This window comes from Natrix helvetica, assembly GCF_964273705.1.
Source record: "Natrix helvetica genome assembly, chromosome: W".
NCBI classification, from domain to species: Eukaryota; Metazoa; Chordata; class Lepidosauria; order Squamata; family Natricidae; genus Natrix; species Natrix helvetica.
In genome coordinates, this window is record NC_138555.1 from 85,649,044 (window position 1) to 85,670,033 (window position 20,990).

Sequence of the window (20,990 nt, forward strand, 5' to 3'; positions counted from 1 at the left end):
GAGAAGGAAAGGAAGGAGGAGAAAGAGGAAGAGGAGGGAGAGCAGGGAGAGAGGAGGAACAGAAGAAAGAAAGGAGGAGAGGAGGAAGAGACGGAGTCTGAAGTGGAGCCTCCATAGCCCAACGCAGTCTACATGTGAACAGCCGAGGCGCAGAGGTGGCAGAGAGCGAGGGAAAGGGGGGGGGCGCAGTGCCTCCTCACCCTCTTGGCCCCTTGGATCCAACACTCCCTTTCCCCCCCGCACCCCCACCCCTAACCTCCTCCCGCACAGCCCCGCCTTTTGCTCGGGACCCCCCCCCTTCCCCTGCCCGCCAACCTGGCCGCCTGCCGCTTTCCCTGGACCTCCGTTCCCAGGAGCGCCTTTGCAGTTGGCAGCGCCCCGGCTTGGACCCCGGCCAAATCTCCTCCCCCGCCCTCCCTCCCTCCCTCCCCGCACCTTCTCTTCTCCCCCTTCCCCGGAGCTGCCCAAGGTGCCGGGGGAGGGGAGGGAAAGAGGGGGGTGCAAACGCCGGACCCCCCTCTCCGCCTGCCAGGCGCGGCGCAATTGCGCGCTGGGTAGGTGCCAGCCGCTTCTTGGAGGTGCCAAGCTCCGGGAAAGCCCCGGTGTCTTTCCCCCGGGGTAGGGGAAGTTAAGGGGGACCCTTTGGGGAAGTCCTAGTTCCTGCCCCCCCAACCTACGGTCTCGGGGACCACCCCACGCCGCCCCCCACTCATTCCATCGAGGGCACCTTGAGCCGTTGCGGCGCGCTTCGCGGAATATTCCCCACCCTTCATCCAACCTGCTTCTCTCCCTGCCGTTGCCCCCTAGCCCCCTCCCCATGGATTGCTTCCCCCCTCTCCACACACACACACACACGGCCCAACCCTTCCCGCCCCACAAGCGCCCCCTCCCGCCCCACAAACCGGCCCCACCTGGGCAGCCCCAAAGGAAAAAAAAAGCGAAGGCGCATTTCATCTAATTACGCAGCGCTTCCTTTTAAATGCTCCCCTTGGGGAGCGATTTGGGGAAGGGGGAGGCTGAGAGGGCGGGGAAGGGGGAGAAAGGGGTCAACCCGAGCAGGGGCTCCGGGGCGACCCCGCAGGGGAACCTCCGAGGGGGCTTCCCTGGAGCGGCAATTGAAGGAAATTTCGACTTGCGCTCTGGAGGAAGAGAAAGAGAGAGAGAGAGAGAGGGAGGGAAGGGGGGGGGAAAGAACTCGCGAGGCGTTTTTATTGCCGGGAATAAATTTATTTATGGGCCTCGGAGACTCCGCGAGGCCAAGCGAGGCTCCCCCGCCGCCCGCCGCCTTTCGCCAAACGGCCTCGTTTAATTTGGCGGTGGATGGGTTGGGGAGGGGAGGGGAAGCCCGGGGAAGGACCGCTGGGCCGAGGGGGGGGGCAAGCGCTTGCCGTCCCTCCCAGCGTGACTCAGGTGGGACTTGGAGGAGGGGGCGCACGACCACCACTACCCCTGATCCCCTTGCCCCCCAAGTCAGCTGTCAGGATAAACGGCGCCTCCCTTTTTCGCCAGATTCACTCGAAAGGCCGGGACGCAGCTCTGGCGTGACGCTCCCCCCGGCTTCCCCCACCCCAACACCGTTGCTCTGGCTTAAACCCCCCTCCGACTCCCCACCCCCTCCCCACCGCAAACACGCGTGCGTTCCACTCCAGCCCCAGCCATATAAATAATTTGCGTGGTTTTGGGGCAGGAAGGCAGCCAAAGCGCTGGTAGTATATTTAAGGATAACGGGCGCGTTTGATGGGGCGGCGGCGGGGGGGATATCAATGTTGTAAAAGAAAGGATGTCCCCCTCGTTCCCCTCCTTCCTCCCGCCCCCCCAGCCCCCTCCTTCCCGCATCCCGCAGCTCCCCACTGATTTCTCTGCCCTTCATTTTGCATTGCAGCTCTCGTTCTCTATGGGCGCATTTCTCTTCTCCGAGGTTTAAATGATACAGCGGGGCAGTTCCCCCACCCCAACTTCTAGATTATGTCGACTGCTCCTGTGCTTCTCCCCACACCCCCTCCCCATAGGCTGGTCCTGCTGGGCCCTTCGGCTACCTCCTCAAACCCGCCTCCCCTAGCCCCCTTCTCCTCGATTTTTTCGGGAGAATCCTTCTGTGCACCTCAAGTGCAAGGGATCCCCAGTCGTCCTTCAGCCTTTCAGCTTAGGGGTTCAGCCCCCTGCCTGCTAACCCCACTGCTCAAAGGGGAGGAGGGGGAGGCCTGAGACCCCCGCCCCACTGATTGGAGTCCTGCTTGGCTCTGCCTCCCCGCGCCCTGCGGTCTCTGAGAGACCTTTTGCGCCCAGGAGAACCAACACCTAAGCAGGCTGCTACTGTCACTCATCCTCCTGTCTTCCACCCTCCTCTGTCCATCCATCAAGGCCCAGGTGGAGGGGGGGCTTCCTTCAAGCCCATATTCCACGGCTTTCCCCTCCCCCACCCCAGCAGCCCCCTCCCTCCCTCCCTCCCTCGGCATCTGGGTAACCTTGCAGAGGAGGTACTGCAGCTGCCACGTGCAAGGCAGGGAGCGTGCAAGACGGGAGGGGAGGGAGGGGCACAGGGAGGCCTCGGGGACATCCCAGGCCAGCCACCGGCTGGGGTGGGGGCAGGTGGGAGGTGCCCTTTTGCACCCCTGGGGCATTGCCCCGCCTCTCTCAGGCTGTCAGGAAGGCAAAAATCACCTTGAGCTGTCCCTGCCTTGGTTGGCTCAGACTGAAGGTGCTGTGTTCGGAGGCTGGGGCTTGGGGGGATCCATGGGGGGGGGGCTTTCTTCCCCCTTTTTTCTATCTGGGGAAGGGAGCCACACGAAGGTCATTCCCTGCCAGGGACTAAAAGCCAAGAGGTACCAAAAAGCAGGTGTAGAATCCTCTCCCGTCAGGATGGGGAGGGTAAGGGGGAAGTGCCCCTCCCTCCCTCTCTCCGGCCTTGGTGTCTGAGGATTTACTGCAGTGCCAAAAGAAAAAGCCCCCCCCCTCCCCCAGCACCGGTTAGCAATCTAGGTTTAAATGAGCCCAGGAAGGGGAAGGGGGGGGAGAGGGGGAAAAATCGATGGAGAACAGTGTCAGGGAATACACAGGAGAAATGGGGGTGGTGGTTTCCTCTCCACCTGACCTTCCAGATGTGGAGGGGGGGAAGGAGGATGTTGCAACACCCAGTGAGAAGGGAATGCCCCAGCTTTCTTGGGGGGGGGCAGGGAGGAGAACGGCAGTCCCAGAAGGCCTAGGACGCCGCAAACGGGGCAGGGGGGGGAGGGGAAAGCCTGCAAAAACCCACTCCTGGGTCAAGTGGCAGGTTCCTTTCTGGTGGGCTCTCCAATTAGGAAGCCCCCCCCTCCCCACCTCTGCGGTTATCACACGCTTGGTTTCCCTCCCACCCCATTTTAAGGGAGGGCCTGTGCCACTGACGAACGGACAGTTATGTCACCGTCCTTGAGGATGGCGCAGTGAGGCATCCTGAAGCAGGGTGGGCTTAGAGGGAATACGGATTGGGACAGGTCTCTGGGCGGGTGGGGGCAGGGGGTGGGCTTGAATAAACGTGGCCTGGAGTGGGGGGGTTGTTTTCCCTCCGTGGAAGCGTCAGCTGGGGTGAAATGGGCAGGGGAGGGAGGGTGAAATTTGGAATACCACTCTGGACAGGCTTTGAGGGGAAAGATTGGGTGCAGTGGCACCAGATAGAAACCAGGAGACTGGGAATTCTAGTTCTGCCATAGCTATGAAAGCTGGCTGGGTGATTTGGGGCCAATCACCCAGGAGACTGGGAATTCTAGTTCTGCCTTAGGCATGAAAGCCAGCTGGGTGATATGGATCCACTCACCAGGGGACAGTGAGTTCTAGTCCCACCTTAAGCATGAAAGTGACTTTGCCCCAATCACCAAGAGAAAGTGAGTTCTAGTCCCACCTTAGATATGAAAGCAGTTAGATGATGTTGGGCCAATTGCTAGGTGATTGGAAGTTCTAGTCCTGCATTAGACATGAAAAATATCTTTGTGAGTTTGGGCCAATTACCCAGAGATGGTGAGTTCTAGTCCCGCCTTAAGCATAAAAGCAGTTAGAGGACTTTAGCCCAATTGCTAGGCGACTGGGAGTTCTAGTCCTGCTTTAGGCATGAAAGCCAACTAGGTGACTGCGCCAATCACCAGGAGACAGTGAATTCTAGTCCCACCTTTGCCATGATATGGCTGGGTGACTTTCGGACAATCACCAGGAGAGTTCTAGTCCTGCCTTAGGCATGAAAGCCACTGGGTGACTTTGGGCCAATTGCTAGGAGACTGGGAGTTCTGGTCCCACCTTAAGCATGAAAGCCAGCTGGGTGACTTTGGGCCAATTGCTAGGCGACTGGGAGTTCTGGTCCCACCTTAAGCATGAAAGCCAGCTGGGTGGCTTTGGGCCAATTGCTAGGCGACTGGGAGTTCTGGTCCCACCTTAAGCATGAAAGCCAGCTGGGTGACTTTGGGCCAATTGCTAGGCGACTGGGAGTTCTGGTCCCACCTTAAGCATGAAAGCCAGCTGGGTGACTTTGGGCCAATTGCTAGGCGACTGGGAGTTCTGGTCCCACCTTAAGCATGAAAGCCAGCTGGGTGACTTTGGGCCAATTGCTAGGCGACTGGGAGTTCTGGTCCCACCTTAACTGTGAAAGCCAGCTGGGCGATTATGGGCCAATTGCTAGGCGACTGGGAGTTCTAGTCCCGCCTTACCCATGAAAGCCAGCTGGGTGACTTTGGGCTAGTCCCTCTCTAAACCCAATCCTCCTCACAGGATTGTTGTTGTCGTTGTGAGGAAGAGGAGGAGGAGGAAGATGTGTTGCCTTCATGCCCCGACGAGTTTTTTTAAAAAATAATAATAATAAAGGCAGGATAGAACTCCTGGTGGCCTCCCATCCAACTCAAATCTTTTTTTCCCTTTCGCTTCTATATCAGTAAGACACCCCCCCCCCCCATCCTATATATCCACCCGAACCCCCCACTTTCCTATTCCATGAAGGACCAACCAGTCTCCGGTTCTTTCGCTTCGTCTAACAGGCCTTAAATTGATGCATTCCCCCCCCCATTTTCGAACCCCCTCCCCCTTCCTCCTGCCCCCCCCCTCCTTCTCCACCCCCCATTAGCTGATTGGAAAACCTCTCCCTGGTGAAAGAGGCCTATTTTTCTTGGGGTAATTTGCCTAAGAGCCTTCCGTGATGCCAGGGCCAGAAGGCGAAGGAAAGTGAGAGTGAAATCCAACCCAATCCAATCCAGCGCTTGTCACACCGTCCTCCTCGCTCGGCTTCCAAGACCTGTCAAAAGGAGGAACGGAGAAGGATTTTGGGAGAAGGAGGGGAAAAAAGGAGAGAGGGCCAAGAAAAAAAAAAGCAGCTTTCCAGATAGAGATGTCCTTAAAGGGGTTTTTTTTTTCTCCTCTTGGCGGCTGTGCCAGGCGCCGGAAAGAAAAAAAATCAAAATATTTTCTCCTCCATCTGCGCCGCTGATTTCGCACTGGCACCCCGGATCCCCTCTGGGAGATGGGTCAGTGAAAAAAGGCAGGGTGTGTGCGTTAATCTTCCTTCCTTCCTTTTTTCCTCCCTCCCTCTTCTTCTTCCTTTCTCTTCTCTCTTTCCTTCCTTCCTTTTTTCCTTCCTTCTCTCTTTCCTTCCTTCCTTTTTTCCTTCCCTCCCTTTCTCCTTCTTTCCTCTCTCTCTCTCCTCCTTCCTTCCTTCCCTCTCTCTTTCCTTCCCCTTCTCTCCTTCCTCCCCCCTCTCCTTCCTTTTTTCCTACCCTCCCTCCTTCTTTCTTCTTTCTCTCTCTTCTCCTTGCTCCCTCTTCTCTCCTTCCTTCCTTCCACTTCTAATTTAATTTAATTTAATTTAATTAGCACTTTTAGACCGCCCCCTCTCCCAAAAGGGACTCGGGGCGGTGTACAGTCCATATCAAAAACATCATACATAATAACAATTAAAAATTATTAAATGAATAAATACATAAATAAGAGGAGGATAAAATAGACAGAACTGTAATTGCTAAATAAATAATTTAAAATATACAAAATTTAAAACCCCAGTGTCCTATAAAATTAAGTCCCCTAAAAAACCAGTAGGAAATATATATGCCAGGAGGTAGACGTTAAGAATTATGCCAGACCAGCCAGTCGGAACAGGTGTGTCTTCAGTTTCTGCCGGAAGGAGCGGAAGTCAGTGGTGGTTCTAATGTCGGGGGGGAGGTCATTCCAGAGGGTTGGGCCCATCACAGAGAAGGCCCTACTCCTTGGTGTCGCCCGTTGGCATTGCCTAGTGGACGGCACCAGGAGAAGCCCCTCCCTGTGAGAGCGAATTGGCCGCAGGGATGTATGTGGGAGGATGCGATCCCGCAGGTAACTAGGCCCTGTGCCATGGAGCGCTTTAAAGATGGTGGTCAAAACCTTGAAACGCACCCGAAAGACCACAGGTAGCCAGTGCAGCTCGCGCAGGAGAGGTGTTACGTGGGAGTACCTAGTACTCCCCATGACTGCCCGCGCGGCTGCGTTCTGGACTAGCTGCAGTCTTCGTGCGCGTCCCAAGGGAAGCCCCATGTAGAGAGCATTACAGTAGTCCAGGCGAGACGTCACCAGTGCATGAGTGACCGTGCGTAGGGCATCCTGGTCCAGAAGGGGGCGCAATTGGCGCACCAGGCGAACCTGGTGGAACGCCCCCCTAGCCACGGCTGCCACATGGTCGTCCATTGACAGCCGGGCATCAAGGAGGACGCCCAAATTGCGCGCCCGTTCCACAGGGGGCAGTTGTTCGCCCCCTATGGCCAGCGTTGGAGTCAGCTGACTGAACCGAGGTGCCGGTAGCCACAGCCACTCAGTCTTGGAAGGGTTGAGTTTGAGTCTGTTGTCCCCCATCCAGACCCCGACGGCTTCCAAACACCGGGACATCACTTCGACAGCCTCGCTGGGGTGATTTGGGGTTGAAACGTACAGCTGAGTATCATCAGCATACAGATGGTATTCAACCCCAAAACCACGGATGATCTCTCCCAGCGGCTTCACATATGTGTTGAACAGGAGGGGCGAGAGGACCGACCCCTGTGGCACCCCACAAGTGAGTGACCTCAGGGTCGACCTCTGCCCCCCTGTCAACACACATTGCGACCGGTCGGAGAGGTAGGAGCCGAACCACCGTAAAACGGTGCCTCCGACTCCCATCCCCTCCAGCCGGCGCAATAGGATACCATGGTCGATGGTATCAAAAGCCGCTGAGAGGTCTAATAGGACCAGGATAGAGGAACAACCTCTATCTCTGGCCCTCCAGAGATCATCAACCAGCGCGACCAAGGCTGTCTCTGTGCTGTGCCCGGGTCGGAAGCCGGACTGGCGTGGGTCTAGATATTCGGATTCGTCAAGGTGTCGTGGAAATTGCTGTGCCACCACATTCTCAACAACCTTCGCTAAAAAGGGAAGGTTGGAGACTGGACGATAATTAGCCAGCTCCATTGGGTCCAGTGAAGGCCTCTTGAGCAAGGGCCTCACCACCGCCTCTTTCAAGGCAGTTGGTAGGAAGCCCTCACCCAATGAGGCATTCACCAGGCCCAGAAGCCAGCCTCGTGTCACCTCCCAGGATGCCAGTACCAGCCAGGAGGGACACGGGTCCATTGAACATGTGGTGGGTCGCAGCCGTCCACGCAACCTGTCCAAATCCTCGGGGGCAACAGAGTCAAACTCCTCCCAGAATGGTCTCACAAGACTCACTGTTGACGGCTCGTCCGGCCCACTGGAGGGGGCCCATCCGCTCCGGATCTGAGCGACTTTGTCCTGCAGATATTCCCCAAACTCCTCTGCTCTACCCTGCAAGGGTGCCCCCCGCGTCCCCTGTGACAGGAGAGAGCGGGTCACCCTAAACAGGGCAGCAGGGCGGTTATCCGCGGACGCAATAAGAGCGGCACAATGTCTACGTTTGGCCGCTCTCAATGCCACAAGGTAGGTCCGTAAATAGGCTCTTACCTGTGTTCGATCAGACTCGGAGCGTGAGGATCTCCACCTGCTCTCTAGACGTCTCCTATGGCGCTTCATCACCCTTAGCTCCTCGGTATACCAAGGAGCTCGGGTGGATCGCTGCCGCAGGAGAGGTCGCAAAGGCGCAACCCGGTCCAAGGCCCCAGCCGCCGCCGTATTCCAGGCGGCCACTAGGTCCTCCGACAGAGCGCGGGTCAGGGCTACAGGTAGTGGCCCAAGTTCCGTCTGGAACCTATCCGGTTCCATCAGGTGCTTGGGGCGGTACCAGCTTGGACAGGCTGGCTCCGCCTCCTCGCGGTGGGGGGTAGCGGAAGGGAAGTCGAGCCGGAGACATGAGTGATCTGACCATGACAGGGGAGTAATGACTAAGTCCCCTATTCCCAGATCACTCGTCCACTGTTCAGATACAAAAATAAGGTCCAGTGTGTGACCGCCCTCGTGTGTGGGGCCCTGAATTAATTGGGTCAGGCCCATGGCTGTCATGGAAGCCATGAACTCCCGAGCCACCTCAGATGCTGCTCCCGTCGACGGCAGGTTGAAGTCCCCCATGACCAAAAGCCTGGGGATCTCAACCGCCGTCTCTGAGATCAGCTCGAGGAGCTCGGCCAGGGCCGCTGATGTATAGCGAGGAGCCAAGTATACAATCAGCAGGCCCAACTGCCTCCCTGGGCCCCATTTCACACCTAGGGATTCACAACCGGGTATCTGAGGAACAGTGAACTCTCTCGGTTCCAGACCATCCCGTATAACTACCGCCACCCCACCACCCTTACCCAGGGCCCGAGGCTGATGGAATGCACGGAAACCCGGTGGGCACATTTCCACGAGGGGTAAACCACCCTCGTGGCCCAACCAGGTCTCCGTTATCCCTGCAAGGTCCAGCTCCCCCTCCGAGATCAACTCGCTAATGAGGGGGGCCTTGTTGGTTATGGACCTTGCATTGCAAAGCATCAGCCGCAGGCCCTGGCTCTGTAGTTCCTGACCACCTAGGCTGTGGGGGTTGGTACAAACGACCGGGCGTAGCCAACAGCCACGGTCTCCCAACCGACCTTGTGATCTTCTCTTGTCCTCGCATCCCCCCCTCCCCGCGACCGATGTAATAAAACAACCCTCTTCTATACTTCCTCCCTCCTTTCCTTCCTCTTCTTTCCTTTTCCCTCTCTTCCTTCCTTTCATCTTCCTCCCTTCCTCTTCTTTCCTTCTTTCCCTCCCTCCCTCCCTTCCTGTCCTGGGTGTGCTTGTGGGTTCTTTGTGAGCCTGTATGTGTGTGATGTGTTTTGCCAGCCAAAGAGTGCCAGTAAGGAAATCCGTCAACCAGGAGGAAATCGACAGCCCCAATCCCTCTTAAAAGGGTGAAGGGCACTGCCAGGGCCTCTGTGCCCCACGGTGCCCCTTTCTCCCCCCTAGCCCTTCGTGGGCATCTGTGGAGCAGGGCCCAAAGGCTGGGGCGGGGGGGGCAGGGGCTTCCCTTGGGCTGACCCAGCCTCAAAGCTCCAGGACCTGCAAGCGGAGATGCCTCCCTCGTCCCTGGCCGGGATAGGTATTATCCCCCCCCCCCATGCCCGCTGGCACTTCTTGCTACCTCAGCTGCTTCAGGAGAGAGGCAGCCCATCCATCATCCAGGTGGGGGGGTGGAGGCTGCAGGAGCCAAAGGGGGGAGCGCAGGAAAGAAGGAGGGAGCCGGGGGAGGTCCGAAGGGCTGTAGCACAGAAGGGAAGCAAGGGGTGGGAGGGCAAAATCAAATCCCTGCTGGGGTTGGGAGGGAATAGGGGCATCCAGGCCTTCCTGCCACCCTCTGCCCTCTCTCCTTTCTTTCCCTTCCTTCCTTCCTTTTTAATTTTCCTTCCTTCTCACTCTCATCACTTCTCTTCCTCCCTCTTTATTCCTCCCTCCCTCCCTCTTTTTCCTTCCTTCCTTCCCCTTTTTAATCTTCCTTCCTTCTCTCGTCACTTTTCTTCCACCCTCCCTCTTTTCCTCCCTCCCTCCTTCCTTCCCTCCTTTTTAATCTTTCTTCCTTCTCACTCTCATCATTTTTCTTCCTCCCTCCCCTTTTCCTCCCTTCCTTCCCTCCTCTTTTTAATCTTCCTTCTCACTCTCATAACCTCTTCCACCTTCTCTCTCTCCTTCTCTTTTCCTCCCTCCCTCTTTCCTTCCTTCCTTCCTTCCCTCCCTCCCTCCCTTCCCTCCTCTTTTTAATCTTCCTTCCTTCTCACTCTCATCACTTTTCTTCCTCCCTTTTTCCTTTCTTCCCTCCTTCCTTCCTTCCCTCCTCTTTTTAATCTTCCTTCCTTCTCTCATCACTTTTCTTCCACCCTCCCTCCCTCCCTCCCTCGGTTTTCCTCCCTCACTCTTTCCTTCCCTCCCTCCCTCCTTTTTTCCTTCCCTCCTCTTTTTAATCTTCTTTCCTTCTCACTCTCCTCTTCCTTCCTTCCTCCCTCCCCCCCTTGCCCGTCAGGGAGACCTGCTGCCCCACTGCCCACCTCAGAGCTCTGGCCCTGGAGGGGCTGCTGGGCAGGGGGTCCCTGAGTGCCAACTTGAGCCTCGGAGGGAGCTGCGTCGGGGGAAACGTCCCGGCTGCCTGGCAGGAGCTCCGGCCTTTGGTTCACCCCCCAAGTAACCTCCCACCCCCCCTTTCTCTTCTCTTGCTCCCCCCCATCTCCCCCCCCCTGCAGACCCACAGCTGAAGGGCATCATCACCAAACTCTTCTGCCGGCACGGCTACTACCTGCAGGTCCACCCGGATGGCAGCATCGAGGGGACGCGGGAAGACGGCAGCGGCTTCAGTAAGGCCCCACCCCCACCCCGAGGTCTCTCTCTTTCTCTGGGGGGGTCCCTGCTTTCTCCCCCCCCCGCTCCTTTCCTCTGAGCCCCTCCAGGCTGCCCCAGAACTCTGCCTCCCCCCCGCTCAATGAAGAAAGGGCAGCGGGTTGCGGGGTTGGACTAGATGACCTCTAAGGTCCCATTTAGCTTTTTCAATCTGCTTGTCCAGCGGAAGGAAAGCCCTACTCCAAAGCCCCCCAAACTTCCTCCGCTGCAGGTTTGAGGGTTCTCTTTCTGCCCCTCCCCCCAGTTCTGGAGGAAAGAGGACGCGCCGTGATGGATGGCCTCTGGAGGTCCTGTCTGGCAGGCCGGTGTCTGTCCCCATTTTCGCAGCTGCCTGGCGACCCACAAGCGCTTCTTCTCCCTCGGGAATTTGGGCCACACAGCGCACCTGGGAGATGCCACGTTCTTCCCCCTGCGCCCCCCCCTCGTCTCCCGAGATGGGTCTCCTCATCTGCCCCCCCTTCCTTTCTCCAGGGAGGTCAAAAAAGTCAAGATGGCAGCCCCAACTCTGCTTTGCAAAATCAGGATGCCCCCTAAAACAATTCCTGGCTGACCTCTGGACCTTATTTCACCACAGCTGGAATCAGAGGCAATCCTCAACTTACAACCGTTTGTTTAGTGACTGTTGGAAGTCACTAAACGGCACTGGGGGAAAAAGGGACCAAGGATGGTTTCTCACCCTTATGACCGTTGGCAGCATCATCCAGATCACAGGTTCAAAATTCGGACGCTCGGCACCCGACTCGCATTGACGACGGTGATTTCCTTTTTAACGACTTTCCACCGAGCCCAGCCCACGGGGAAGTCCTGGTTCGCTTAACGACCAGGAGACTCCCTGAACGACATGCAGTGGTTCCCTTGGCAACCGCGTCTGGAAAAAATGGAGGCAAAACAAACCCTACGTCCCACTTAGCGACAGAAAGATTGGGCTCATAAGTCGAGGACCGCCTGTATTTCAATTCTTACCTTGGAAATTTTGTTTTCCCCCAGCGCCCCCCAGCCAGCCCTGAGCCACTTGATGAGATGGGGGAATGGTCGTCTGGATCAAATTAAATTATCTCGCACCCGGTTATGGGTTCGAATTTCGCCACTGGGGTACTTTATTGTCTGCATCCTTTCTGAAGCCCCCCTCCTCTCTTTCTCTCCCTGCCCCACAGCCTTCTTCAACCTGATTCCCGTAGGGCTCCGAGTAGTGGCCATACAGAGTACCACATCGGGACAGTATGTTGCCATGAACGCCGAGGGCTACCTCTACAGCTCCGTGAGTACGCCGACCCTGCGTGGTCCCTTGGGTGGGGGGATGTGCCACATGGGTTTCATTATCCTCAAAACAGGCCTCTTTCTCGTTTGCCCACCTTTCTTCCTTCCCTCCTTCCCTCCTGTTTTCTCCTCCCCTACAACTGAACACGGCCCCTTTTAAGACCCGTGGACGTCGACTCCGGCAAGAATTCAGGGTGGATAGGATAAGAAAAAATGGGGTTAGGTTACCTTTATCACTTTTTGTTGTTGTTTTGTTTTGATAGATGATGGGAATGTGGGACCCGATGTAATATATCTTGTCTTCAGCAAAGTGGAAGCAAAAGAGAATTCTGGGAATTGAAGTCCGCAGGTCTTAAAGTCCTCAAGTTTGGAGACCTACCCTGTTTTCCCGAAAATAAGACCTCCCCGGATAATAAGCCCAATCGGGCTTTGGAGCGCATGCGCTCAAATAAGCCCTCCCCCGCAAAATAAGCCCTCCCCAAAAATATGCAGCAGCCACGAGGTGACCACGCTCGCCGCCTCCTGCACCTCAAAAATAATAAGACCTCCCAATAAAATAAAATAAAATAAAATAAATAAAATAATAAAATAAAATAAAATAAAATAAAATGAAATAAATAAATAAAATAAAATAAAATAATAAAATAAAATAAAATAAAATAAAATAAAATAAATAAAATAATAAAATAAAATAAAATAAAATAAAATAAAATAAAATAAAATAAAATAAAATAAAATAAATAAAATAATAAAATAAAATAAAATAAAATAAAATAAAATAATAAAATAAAATAAAATAATAAAATAAAATAAAATAAAATAATAAAATAAAATAAAATAAAATAAAATAAAATAAAATAAAATAAAATAATAATAATAATACTTCCCTGAAAATAAGGCCAAGCGCTTATTTCAGGGGTCAAAAGAAAATAAGACCCTGTCTTATTTTCAGGAAAACATGGTATAACAGTTGATGGTCTTTCCCCTCCTAGCCCCCCCCAGTTCCCCTCCCTCTTACACATCTGCTGGCCCCCAATTTCCACCCTTCCCACGGGCACAGCTGGGGAAGACCAGGTGTCACCCACAGCTGTCGTAGAACAGGGGTCCCCAAACTTTTAGGCTTTGTGAACCTATGGCTTTTGTATTTTGAGGTGGGGGTGATTAGTAAGTGCCCCTTTGTAAGGAAGCCCCCCCTCAGGGGTGGGGATTCCCCTCTCCAGGGTGCCAAACCCACTCAGTTCTCTTGTGAAAAATGATCGCGAACAGAACACACTTGTCTGGTATCCTGCCTTCCCCCCCTCCCGTCCCTTCTGCTCCCACCACCCCTCAACCTGTCCCTGCCGCCCTCTCTCCCTCCCTTAGCCAAGTTTCCGGTGATAGGTGGGCTTCCTCCCCCCCCCTCTTTATTCTCCAGATCTAAAGCAGGCCCGGTTGAATTAATTCTACTTTATCGTAAGATTCCAGTAAAAGAAAGTTGGAAATTACCTCCCCCCCCCTCCCCCCCTCACCTACACATCCTACGAAACTTGGGAGAGTTTCTTTTAAGCTGTTCTTCTCCCTTCCTTATTCTTTGTCTGGGCTCAGCCACCGTTTATCTAACGGTTTTTTTCCTAGTCTGTGACTCTTGCTTTGGTCTATCAAGGTCACGCACACATACCAGGACACTGTAGAGCAATGTTGGTCAATTTGGGCCACTCGAAGATGGGTGGACTTCAACTCCCAGAATTCCCCAGCCAACACAGCTTGACCAGGTTGATCAACGCTGCTCTGGAATTTGATTTGAAAGAAGATTTGGGCACGGGAAGTGGGTCACACACACACAGCTTTATTCCTTTTTGTGGTACCCCTTCCTAGCTCCGAAGACCCTTCATTTCCAGCAGCCCCCCACCCGCAATAATGAGACTCCAAGGCTTTCCCAGACCTTCTGTGTGGCGAGGGAGAAGCCCCCTTAATCTGTCCGTTTCCAAGCAACACCCAACAGGCCCAAATGAAGGAAACCCACCACCACAAATTGGGTGTGGGAGGAGGGGAGCCAAGCACTTCCTAACAGCCCCCTCCCACACCGTTTTACCAGATGGTGGGTGAATTTTACAGGCCTCTACAGGAAGTCCCGGACCAACGACCATTTATTTAGTGACAATAGCACTTACAACCACGTTTCACACTTACGGCCATTTTCAGCCTAGTCCTTGATTAAAATTCAGATGTTCACATTTATGACGGTCGCAGTGTCTCCCAGGGGTTGCACGATTCCCCTTTGCCGATTTTTCTGGCAAGCGGGAAGCCAGGTTCACTTAACGGCGGTGTTACTCCCCGAAGAATCGCAGCGATTCGCTTCCCAACGGTGGCCAGAAAGGTCGTAAAATAGGGCAAAGGCTCACTTAGCCATTGTCTCGCTTAGCACTGGAAGTTTTGGGGACTCCATTGTGGTCATAAACTGAGGACTACCTGCATGTAGAATCATAGGGCTGGAAGGTACCCCAGAGGTCTTCTAGTCCAACCCATTGCTCCAGGCAGGAGTCAAGTGGAAATTCTCGACTCAATTTTCCGCCGTAAATCGAGGACTCCTCCTTTTTCTTCTCCTTCTTACAGCCCTCTGTGTTTTTCATTCTGTTCTTCCAACACAGGTATCCAGGATCGTTTAATGAGAGCTTGGGAAAAATTTGTCCGGGGGTGGGGGGGAACGTTCCTGCATTCAACCCCCCCCCCCCAAAGCAGCAGAGAAGTGGGGGGAGGGAAAAAAGAGGATGTTTTTGTGCTGGGACATTTTGCTCTGATTAATGTTATGGCTCTTTGGCTCCTTTCCATCCCTCCATTCTGGGAAGGCCAAAAAAACAAAATAATAAAATATAAAATAAATCCAGCTGGATTATCGGGGTGAATTCTTGGGAGGGACACCGGGTTAGGCAGAGGTGAGCATCGCCACCTGGTGGCCTTTGCCTGCTACGATGCCCCCCCACCCGCTTGACCTAAATCCGGGCGAGCCGGAGACCACGACGGAAAATCTTGTTTTAAGACGAGCGAAATGGAGGAATTTGCAGAGGGATTAGCCGCATAGGAACATGGTTTTTGCCTTTAATCCCTTTGTAAAAAAAAAAACAATAAAAAAGAAATTCCACCTCCCAATCCCTTCGCCTGAAGAGACGTTGAAGATTAAATTTCAAAAATAAAAATTTAAAGGATGGGTTATTTTGCAGGTTATTTTTTGAGGTCGGCCTCGAACCAAAAATGAGGGCGACTTGTTTGTGGGACCAGCTGCATATCAGTTTAATACTGGCGGTCCTCGAAATTACATCCAAAACGGAGCCCCGAATTTACGTCGCTAAACGAGACACTTGTGGTTGAATTGTGTCCTGTTTTACCACCTTTCTTGCTGCCGTTGTTAAGAGAATCACGGCAGCGGTTAAGTCACTCACATGGTTGTTAAGTGACTCTGGAGTTGGCTGGTCGCAAAAGGGGAGCATGCGACCCTCAAGGACCCTGCGACCGTCGTAGCTGCGAGCCGGTTGACGAGGGTCTGAATTTCCATTGTAGGAATGCTGGGGAATGCTTCAATGGTCGTAAGTGTGAAACACAACCGGGCGTTGCTTTTTTCCATGCCATTGTAACTTTGAACGGTCGCTAAATGAGTCAATGACTATCTGTAAATCGATAAGACTGTTTTAAAAAAAAATTGGCAAGCCAGCCAGAGGGGGTTCAGAGGGACCCCCAGAAAAAAAGAAGGGTTTAAACCCCGTATTCTGCCTTCGGTCGCTCATTTCCCGCACTCATTCACACACACAGAACCAGGTTCAAAGTCATTTCGAAGGCAGGCGGCCTTTTATTCTCCTCCTCTGTTTTCTTATCATAAAGGTGGGGAACGGTGCCCCCTTTTACGACGGGTAGACTTCAACTCCCAGAATTCCTGAGCCTGGGGAATTCTGGGAGTTGAAGTTCACCCGTCGTTGTTCTCCGTCTCCAACTTAATAAGTCAAAACTAATTCCCCGTCCGATCCCATCTCCCGATTGGTGGGCATTGGGGCAGGCGGGCACTTGATTAAGGGGAGGGGGCCGAGGGGGGGTCTTTCTCTTCCTGCAGGGCATAACCTTCCTGCCCCCCTCTGCCCCCAGGCTCACTTCACCGCCGAGTGCCGTTTCAAGGAATGCGTCTTTGAGAACTACTATGTCACCTACTCCTCCACCCTCTACCGGCAGCGGGAATCAGGGCGCTCCTGGTACCTGGGCATCAACCGCGAAGGGCAGGTGATGAAGGGAAACCGAGTCAAGAAGACCAAGGCCTCAGCTCACTTCCTGCCCAAACTGCTGGAAGGTAGGTAGGCAGGCGAGGGGCCTTGGGCAGCTGGGCCAGGCCTCCCAAGACCTCCAGTGGGGGGGGGGCGTTAGGGGGGCTCCGGAGAAGTTTGAAGAAATGAAAGCCAGTCAGCTTGCCTTGAACAGCTGCTAGGTGTGGCCTGGAGTTTCTCTTTAACGTCCTTCCCTCCTGCTCTCCTTTCCTGCCTCCCTTCTTTCTTTCTTTCTTTCTTTCTTCTTTCTTTCTCCTTCCTTCCTTATCCCCTCCCGCCCTGCCTCTTTCTTTCTTTCTTTCTTTCTTTCTTTCTTTCTTTCTTCTTTCTTTCTCCTTCCTTCCTTATCCCCTCCCACCCTGCCTCTTTCTTTCTTTCTTTCTTTCTTTCTTTCTTTCTTTCCTTCCTTCCTCTTTCTTTCTTTCTTTCTTTCTCCTTCCTTCCTTATTCCCTTCCTCCATGCCTATTTACATCCATCCTTGCTTCCTTGCTTCCTTTCTCCTTCCTTATCTCCTTCCTCCCTGCCTCTTTACATCAATCCTTGCTTTCTTCCTTCTTTCCTTCTTTCTTTCTTTCTTTCTTTCTTTTATTTCCCTTCCTTCTTTCCATCCATCCATACCCCCTTCTACCCACCCCCCGGCCTCTTCCTTCCTTCCTTCTATCTGTCTGCCTATCTTTCTTTCTTTTTTCTTTCTTTCTGTCCTTCCTTCCACCCTTTCCTTCCTTCCTTCCTTCTACCCACCCTCCCTCCCTACCTCTTCCTTCCTTCCTTCCTCTTTCTTTCCTTTCCTTCTTTCTCCTTCCTTATCACCTTCCTCCCGGCCTCTTTTCATCCATCCTTCTTTCTTTCCTTTTCTTCCATCCTTCCACCCTTTCCTTCCTCCCATCCCCCCTTTTACCCTCCCACCCTCCCTCTTCCTTCCATCCTCTTTCTTTCCTTTCCTCTTTTCCCTTCCTTCCTCATCTCCTTCCTTCCTGCCTCTTTACATCCAACCTTCTTTCTTTCTTTCTTTCTTTCTTTCTTTCTTTCTTTCTTTCTTTCTTTCTTTCTTTCTTTCTTTCTTTCTTTCTTCTTTCATTATTTCTTCCTTCCTTCCATCCATCCATCCATCCTTCCTTCCTTCCTTCTTCCCTTCCCATCACTTCCTTTATTCCTTCCCTTCTTTCTCTCCTCTCTCCACAGTGGCTCTGTATCGCGAGCCTTCCCTGCACAACCTCTTCGAGCAGGCGCTGGCCAAGAAAGGCGAGGAGGGCGACGGGCCCTCCCGGAAGGAAACCTCCGCCACGTAGTCCTGAGGATCGGGTGGGGGGGCTGCCTCTCCTCCCCCACCCCCCATTCTCCCCCCTCTGCAGCCCCCCTCGACCACCACCGCCTCTGAAACACACCTTCAGGCACCGTCTTCCACTCGGTTCTCAGGGTGCCCCGCCCCACCCCACCTGATCAGCCCCCCTGGCATTCCTGACTTCCAAAGGATCCACTCAGGAGATCTGCTGACTGGGGGGGGGGGTGTTTCCCTCTTTCTGGGGCGAAGAGAGGCATCGTCTGCCCACGGGCACAGAAGGACAAACACGCCAGGATCTTCGTCCCAAGCGATGGGGCCAAGACGGGGCCCCGGCTCTCTGGCCCTGCCTACAAGGGGTTAAACCCCCCCTTGTCCCCAACTCCAAAAAGACAGACCCACGTTGCTCTTTCTCCAGCTGCTGGAATTCCCGGCGCCTGACAGGAGCCTCCTCCCTCCTGCCGCGCAACCTGAGACCATCCTAGTCTTCCAAGCAAAACAAGACCTGCTGGGGGGGGGGGAGGTTTATGGTGCTTCCCTCCCTCGGGGGCTGCGAATGCAACTTCCGAAAAAAAACGTCTCCAGAAGCCGAGAAAAGGAGAAAAAAACATATATATACCTATATCTTTTTTTTAAAACACCAGGGAAAAGCGACACTTTCTGCCTACGACTGGAGGATCCTTCTGTTTCTTGATTGGTTTTTTTTCCTTGCTTCTTTTTTAAAAGCCCCCCCCCCAACCCCCAATTGGTGGCCTCGTCCTCTTCTCTCCAGCCATGGCCAAATTTATCTACAGTTTTGCAGCTGACCTGGGGAGGGGGGGGAGAGATGAGCGGACTTGACAGCGGCAAAAAAGAAGGGAGGGGGTTATGGTGGCGGTGGTCGGGTTTTTTTTCCATCAGCTCAGGGAGTTGGGGGTCCTGTTCTCGCCGGGGACCCTCCATCACCGGGACGGGAGGTCGCCTTCTGCCCCCCACCCTCCTCTCCGTTCTCCGCCTGCTGTTCTTGGGGGGGGGCGTTTTTTTCCTCCTTCCGCCGAAGAAATCCTGCTCTCTGCAAATTTGACAACGTGCCAATCAAAGGACCTCGGAATCCAAAAGGGTGACTTTTTTTGGGTGGGTGGGAGTCCAAATGAGGGAAGGAATGGATGATTGGACCCTCTGACAGCCAGAAAAGGCCAAACTGTGGGGGAGGGAGGCTCCTTTTTCACCTGCTGGGGAGATTGAGGCCGCCTCCCCCTCCCCAAACAGGGCGACCCCCCCCCGGGGGGGGGACAGCAACGCCTCTCCGCGGCAGCCTCCCGGTCCTTGATGCGAGACTGGGAGAAAGTGCAGTACCTTATTTTGGCCACTGAGTGGCAGCACTCTCGTCCCGGCGGCTGGGCTGCGGCGGGGAATCGCTGGCTTTGGCGTCTCGCGGGGTGAAGGTGGGGGGAGAGGGGAGGGGGTGTCTCTCTTTAAGGGTCTTGACCTGCCTCCCCGCCGCTCTCCCTCCCCTCCGATCTATCCCCTCTGCCCATCTCTCAGGAGCCTGAAGTCACTTCTTCCTTTCTTTTGCAGGCAATAAGTGTGGGAGGGGGTGGGTGGGAGATTGGGGAGGGGGTGGATAACTGCTTGTGGGGTGGGCTCCCTCGAGACTGTGGATCAGCGTGGGGAGTGGGCCGCTAAGGTGGGGAGCGCGGCACTGTCTGGGGGCTTTCTAACCTCTTGCCTTGTGTGATCTCATGTGATCGGACACGACCCCCCCCCCTCCCAGATCTCCGAAGCAAACCTGCCTCCCAGCTCCCCACTACACAACCCATCCTCCTCGGCCCTTCTACCAAGCTGCGAAGGGCTCTGCCTCCTACACCCAGCCCTGTAAAGGAGCGGAATTCACTCTTTCTCCCCCATAAGCTGAAGGGCTCTGTTGCCCACCCACTCATTTTGTCTCGACCTTTCGACCTTCCAGGGCAACCAGACAGGTCCTGGTCTCCGTTTCAAAAAGGGTCAAAAAGTTCAGGGGGTCCTCGACTTAACAGCCACCAGGGAGCTCCAGGTTTCTGTTGTTAAGAGAGGCAGGTGTTGAGTTTTGCTGCCCTTTTGTGACCCAACTAGGGAACATCATCAGTGCTAGAAGGGAGGGTAATTTGCAGTGGGGGGGAGGAGGAGGAGGAAAATACTATGGGGTGGTTTTCTTGCAGACATTTCATGACCCAACTAGGGAACAACATCAGTGCTAGAAGGGAGGAGGGTTTGTGGAGAGAAGCAGGGAGTCCTTGGTGGTATCTGAGCTTGGTGGCTTGGTGACAGACGTTTCACAACCAAACTAGGTAACAACATCAGTGATAGAAGGGTTTGCAGAGAAGAGGAGGAGGAGGAGGAGTGTGGGGTCCTTGGGGGCTTGGTGACAGACGTTTCATGACCCAACTAGGCGACATCATCCCTGCTAGATGACCTTCACCAATAATCAGGACACTGATGACGTTCCTTAGCTGGGTCACGAGACGTCGGATGCCAACGACCGAGCTCCGCAAGCAGCAAGGACCCCACAGAGGGACCCTCGTAAGGCCAGACTGGTGTTGCGTGGACGATTGACCTCAGCAGCCCCACCAGAAACAGTGGGGTGTAGTGGATGCAGAGTCTGGGGGGGGGAGGACCAAGTCCGAAGTGGTCAGTTGCACCCTCCCGACCAAAGCTACCTCACCGGGCTGTGGTGGAAAGCGAAAGGGGGACATTTTACCCACAATTCTTGAGGTCCTGCAAGAAATTCAGGATAAAAAAAATATGCAAGACATCCAATGCATCCTAACCCTTCTTTGGCCTGGTTGGGGAAGATGGGCCTTGTGGTCCAACCAAGAGAGGACCCCAAAGGCTGCCCTCGCCTTAAAACCTCTTTCACAAGTCAGAAATCTTCTGAGCCAAAAACAAATTTCAAAGTAGGCCCACCCACCTAAAAAAACAGGGCCTGGGTCCCCCCTCCTCTTGGCTGGGAGAGGGGCAGACACCCCGATTTCACCTTTGAACCCCAATTGGTGCATTTCAAAGAGCTGTGCCACCAGATTTTTTGGGGGTGCGTGGGTGTCTTCAGGCGAGGTAAAAAAAGCCTATATGGAGTTTGTGGGGGTTGGACTAGAAGACCTCCAAGGGCCCTTTTTCCAACTGGGTTATCCTATTCTGCTCTTCATGGGGTGGGAGAATTGGGGGGGGGAATCCATTGGAGGGACGGTTTTCTCCAAAGTGGAGGCACAGATCCACTCACGGGGCTGATAAGGGATGATTTGGATGGATTAAAAGTGATGATTTCCTACCCCTAATATTAGGAATTGTTGTGTTGTAAAACACCTTGCAAATAGTAGACGGGGGTCTCCAAAGTTTGGCCCCTTTAAGACCTGTGGACTTCAACTCCCAGAATTCCCCAGCTGGG

The 20,990-nt window shown here is 54.1% G+C and overlaps 1 protein-coding gene across 1 annotated transcript in view; it reads left to right on the forward strand.

Annotated features, from left to right (window-relative positions):
• The window catches only part of LOC309400644 (fibroblast growth factor 11-like), a gene marked incomplete at its 5' end in the record, with an annotated part of 18,857 nt that extends 618 nt beyond the window's left edge, over nt 1-18,239 (forward strand). The window contains 5 exons of the mRNA XM_081969207.1: nt 7-155; nt 10,617-10,727; nt 11,925-12,028; nt 16,138-16,336; nt 17,494-18,239. Of these exons, the coding sequence (XP_081825333.1) occupies nt 7-155; nt 10,617-10,727; nt 11,925-12,028; nt 16,138-16,336; nt 17,494-17,600 (670 nt within the window). The 3' untranslated portion in view covers nt 17,601-18,239. The remainder of the gene's footprint in view (nt 1-6; nt 156-10,616; nt 10,728-11,924; nt 12,029-16,137; nt 16,337-17,493) is intronic.
• Nucleotides 18,240-20,990: the final 2,751 nt, after the last annotated feature.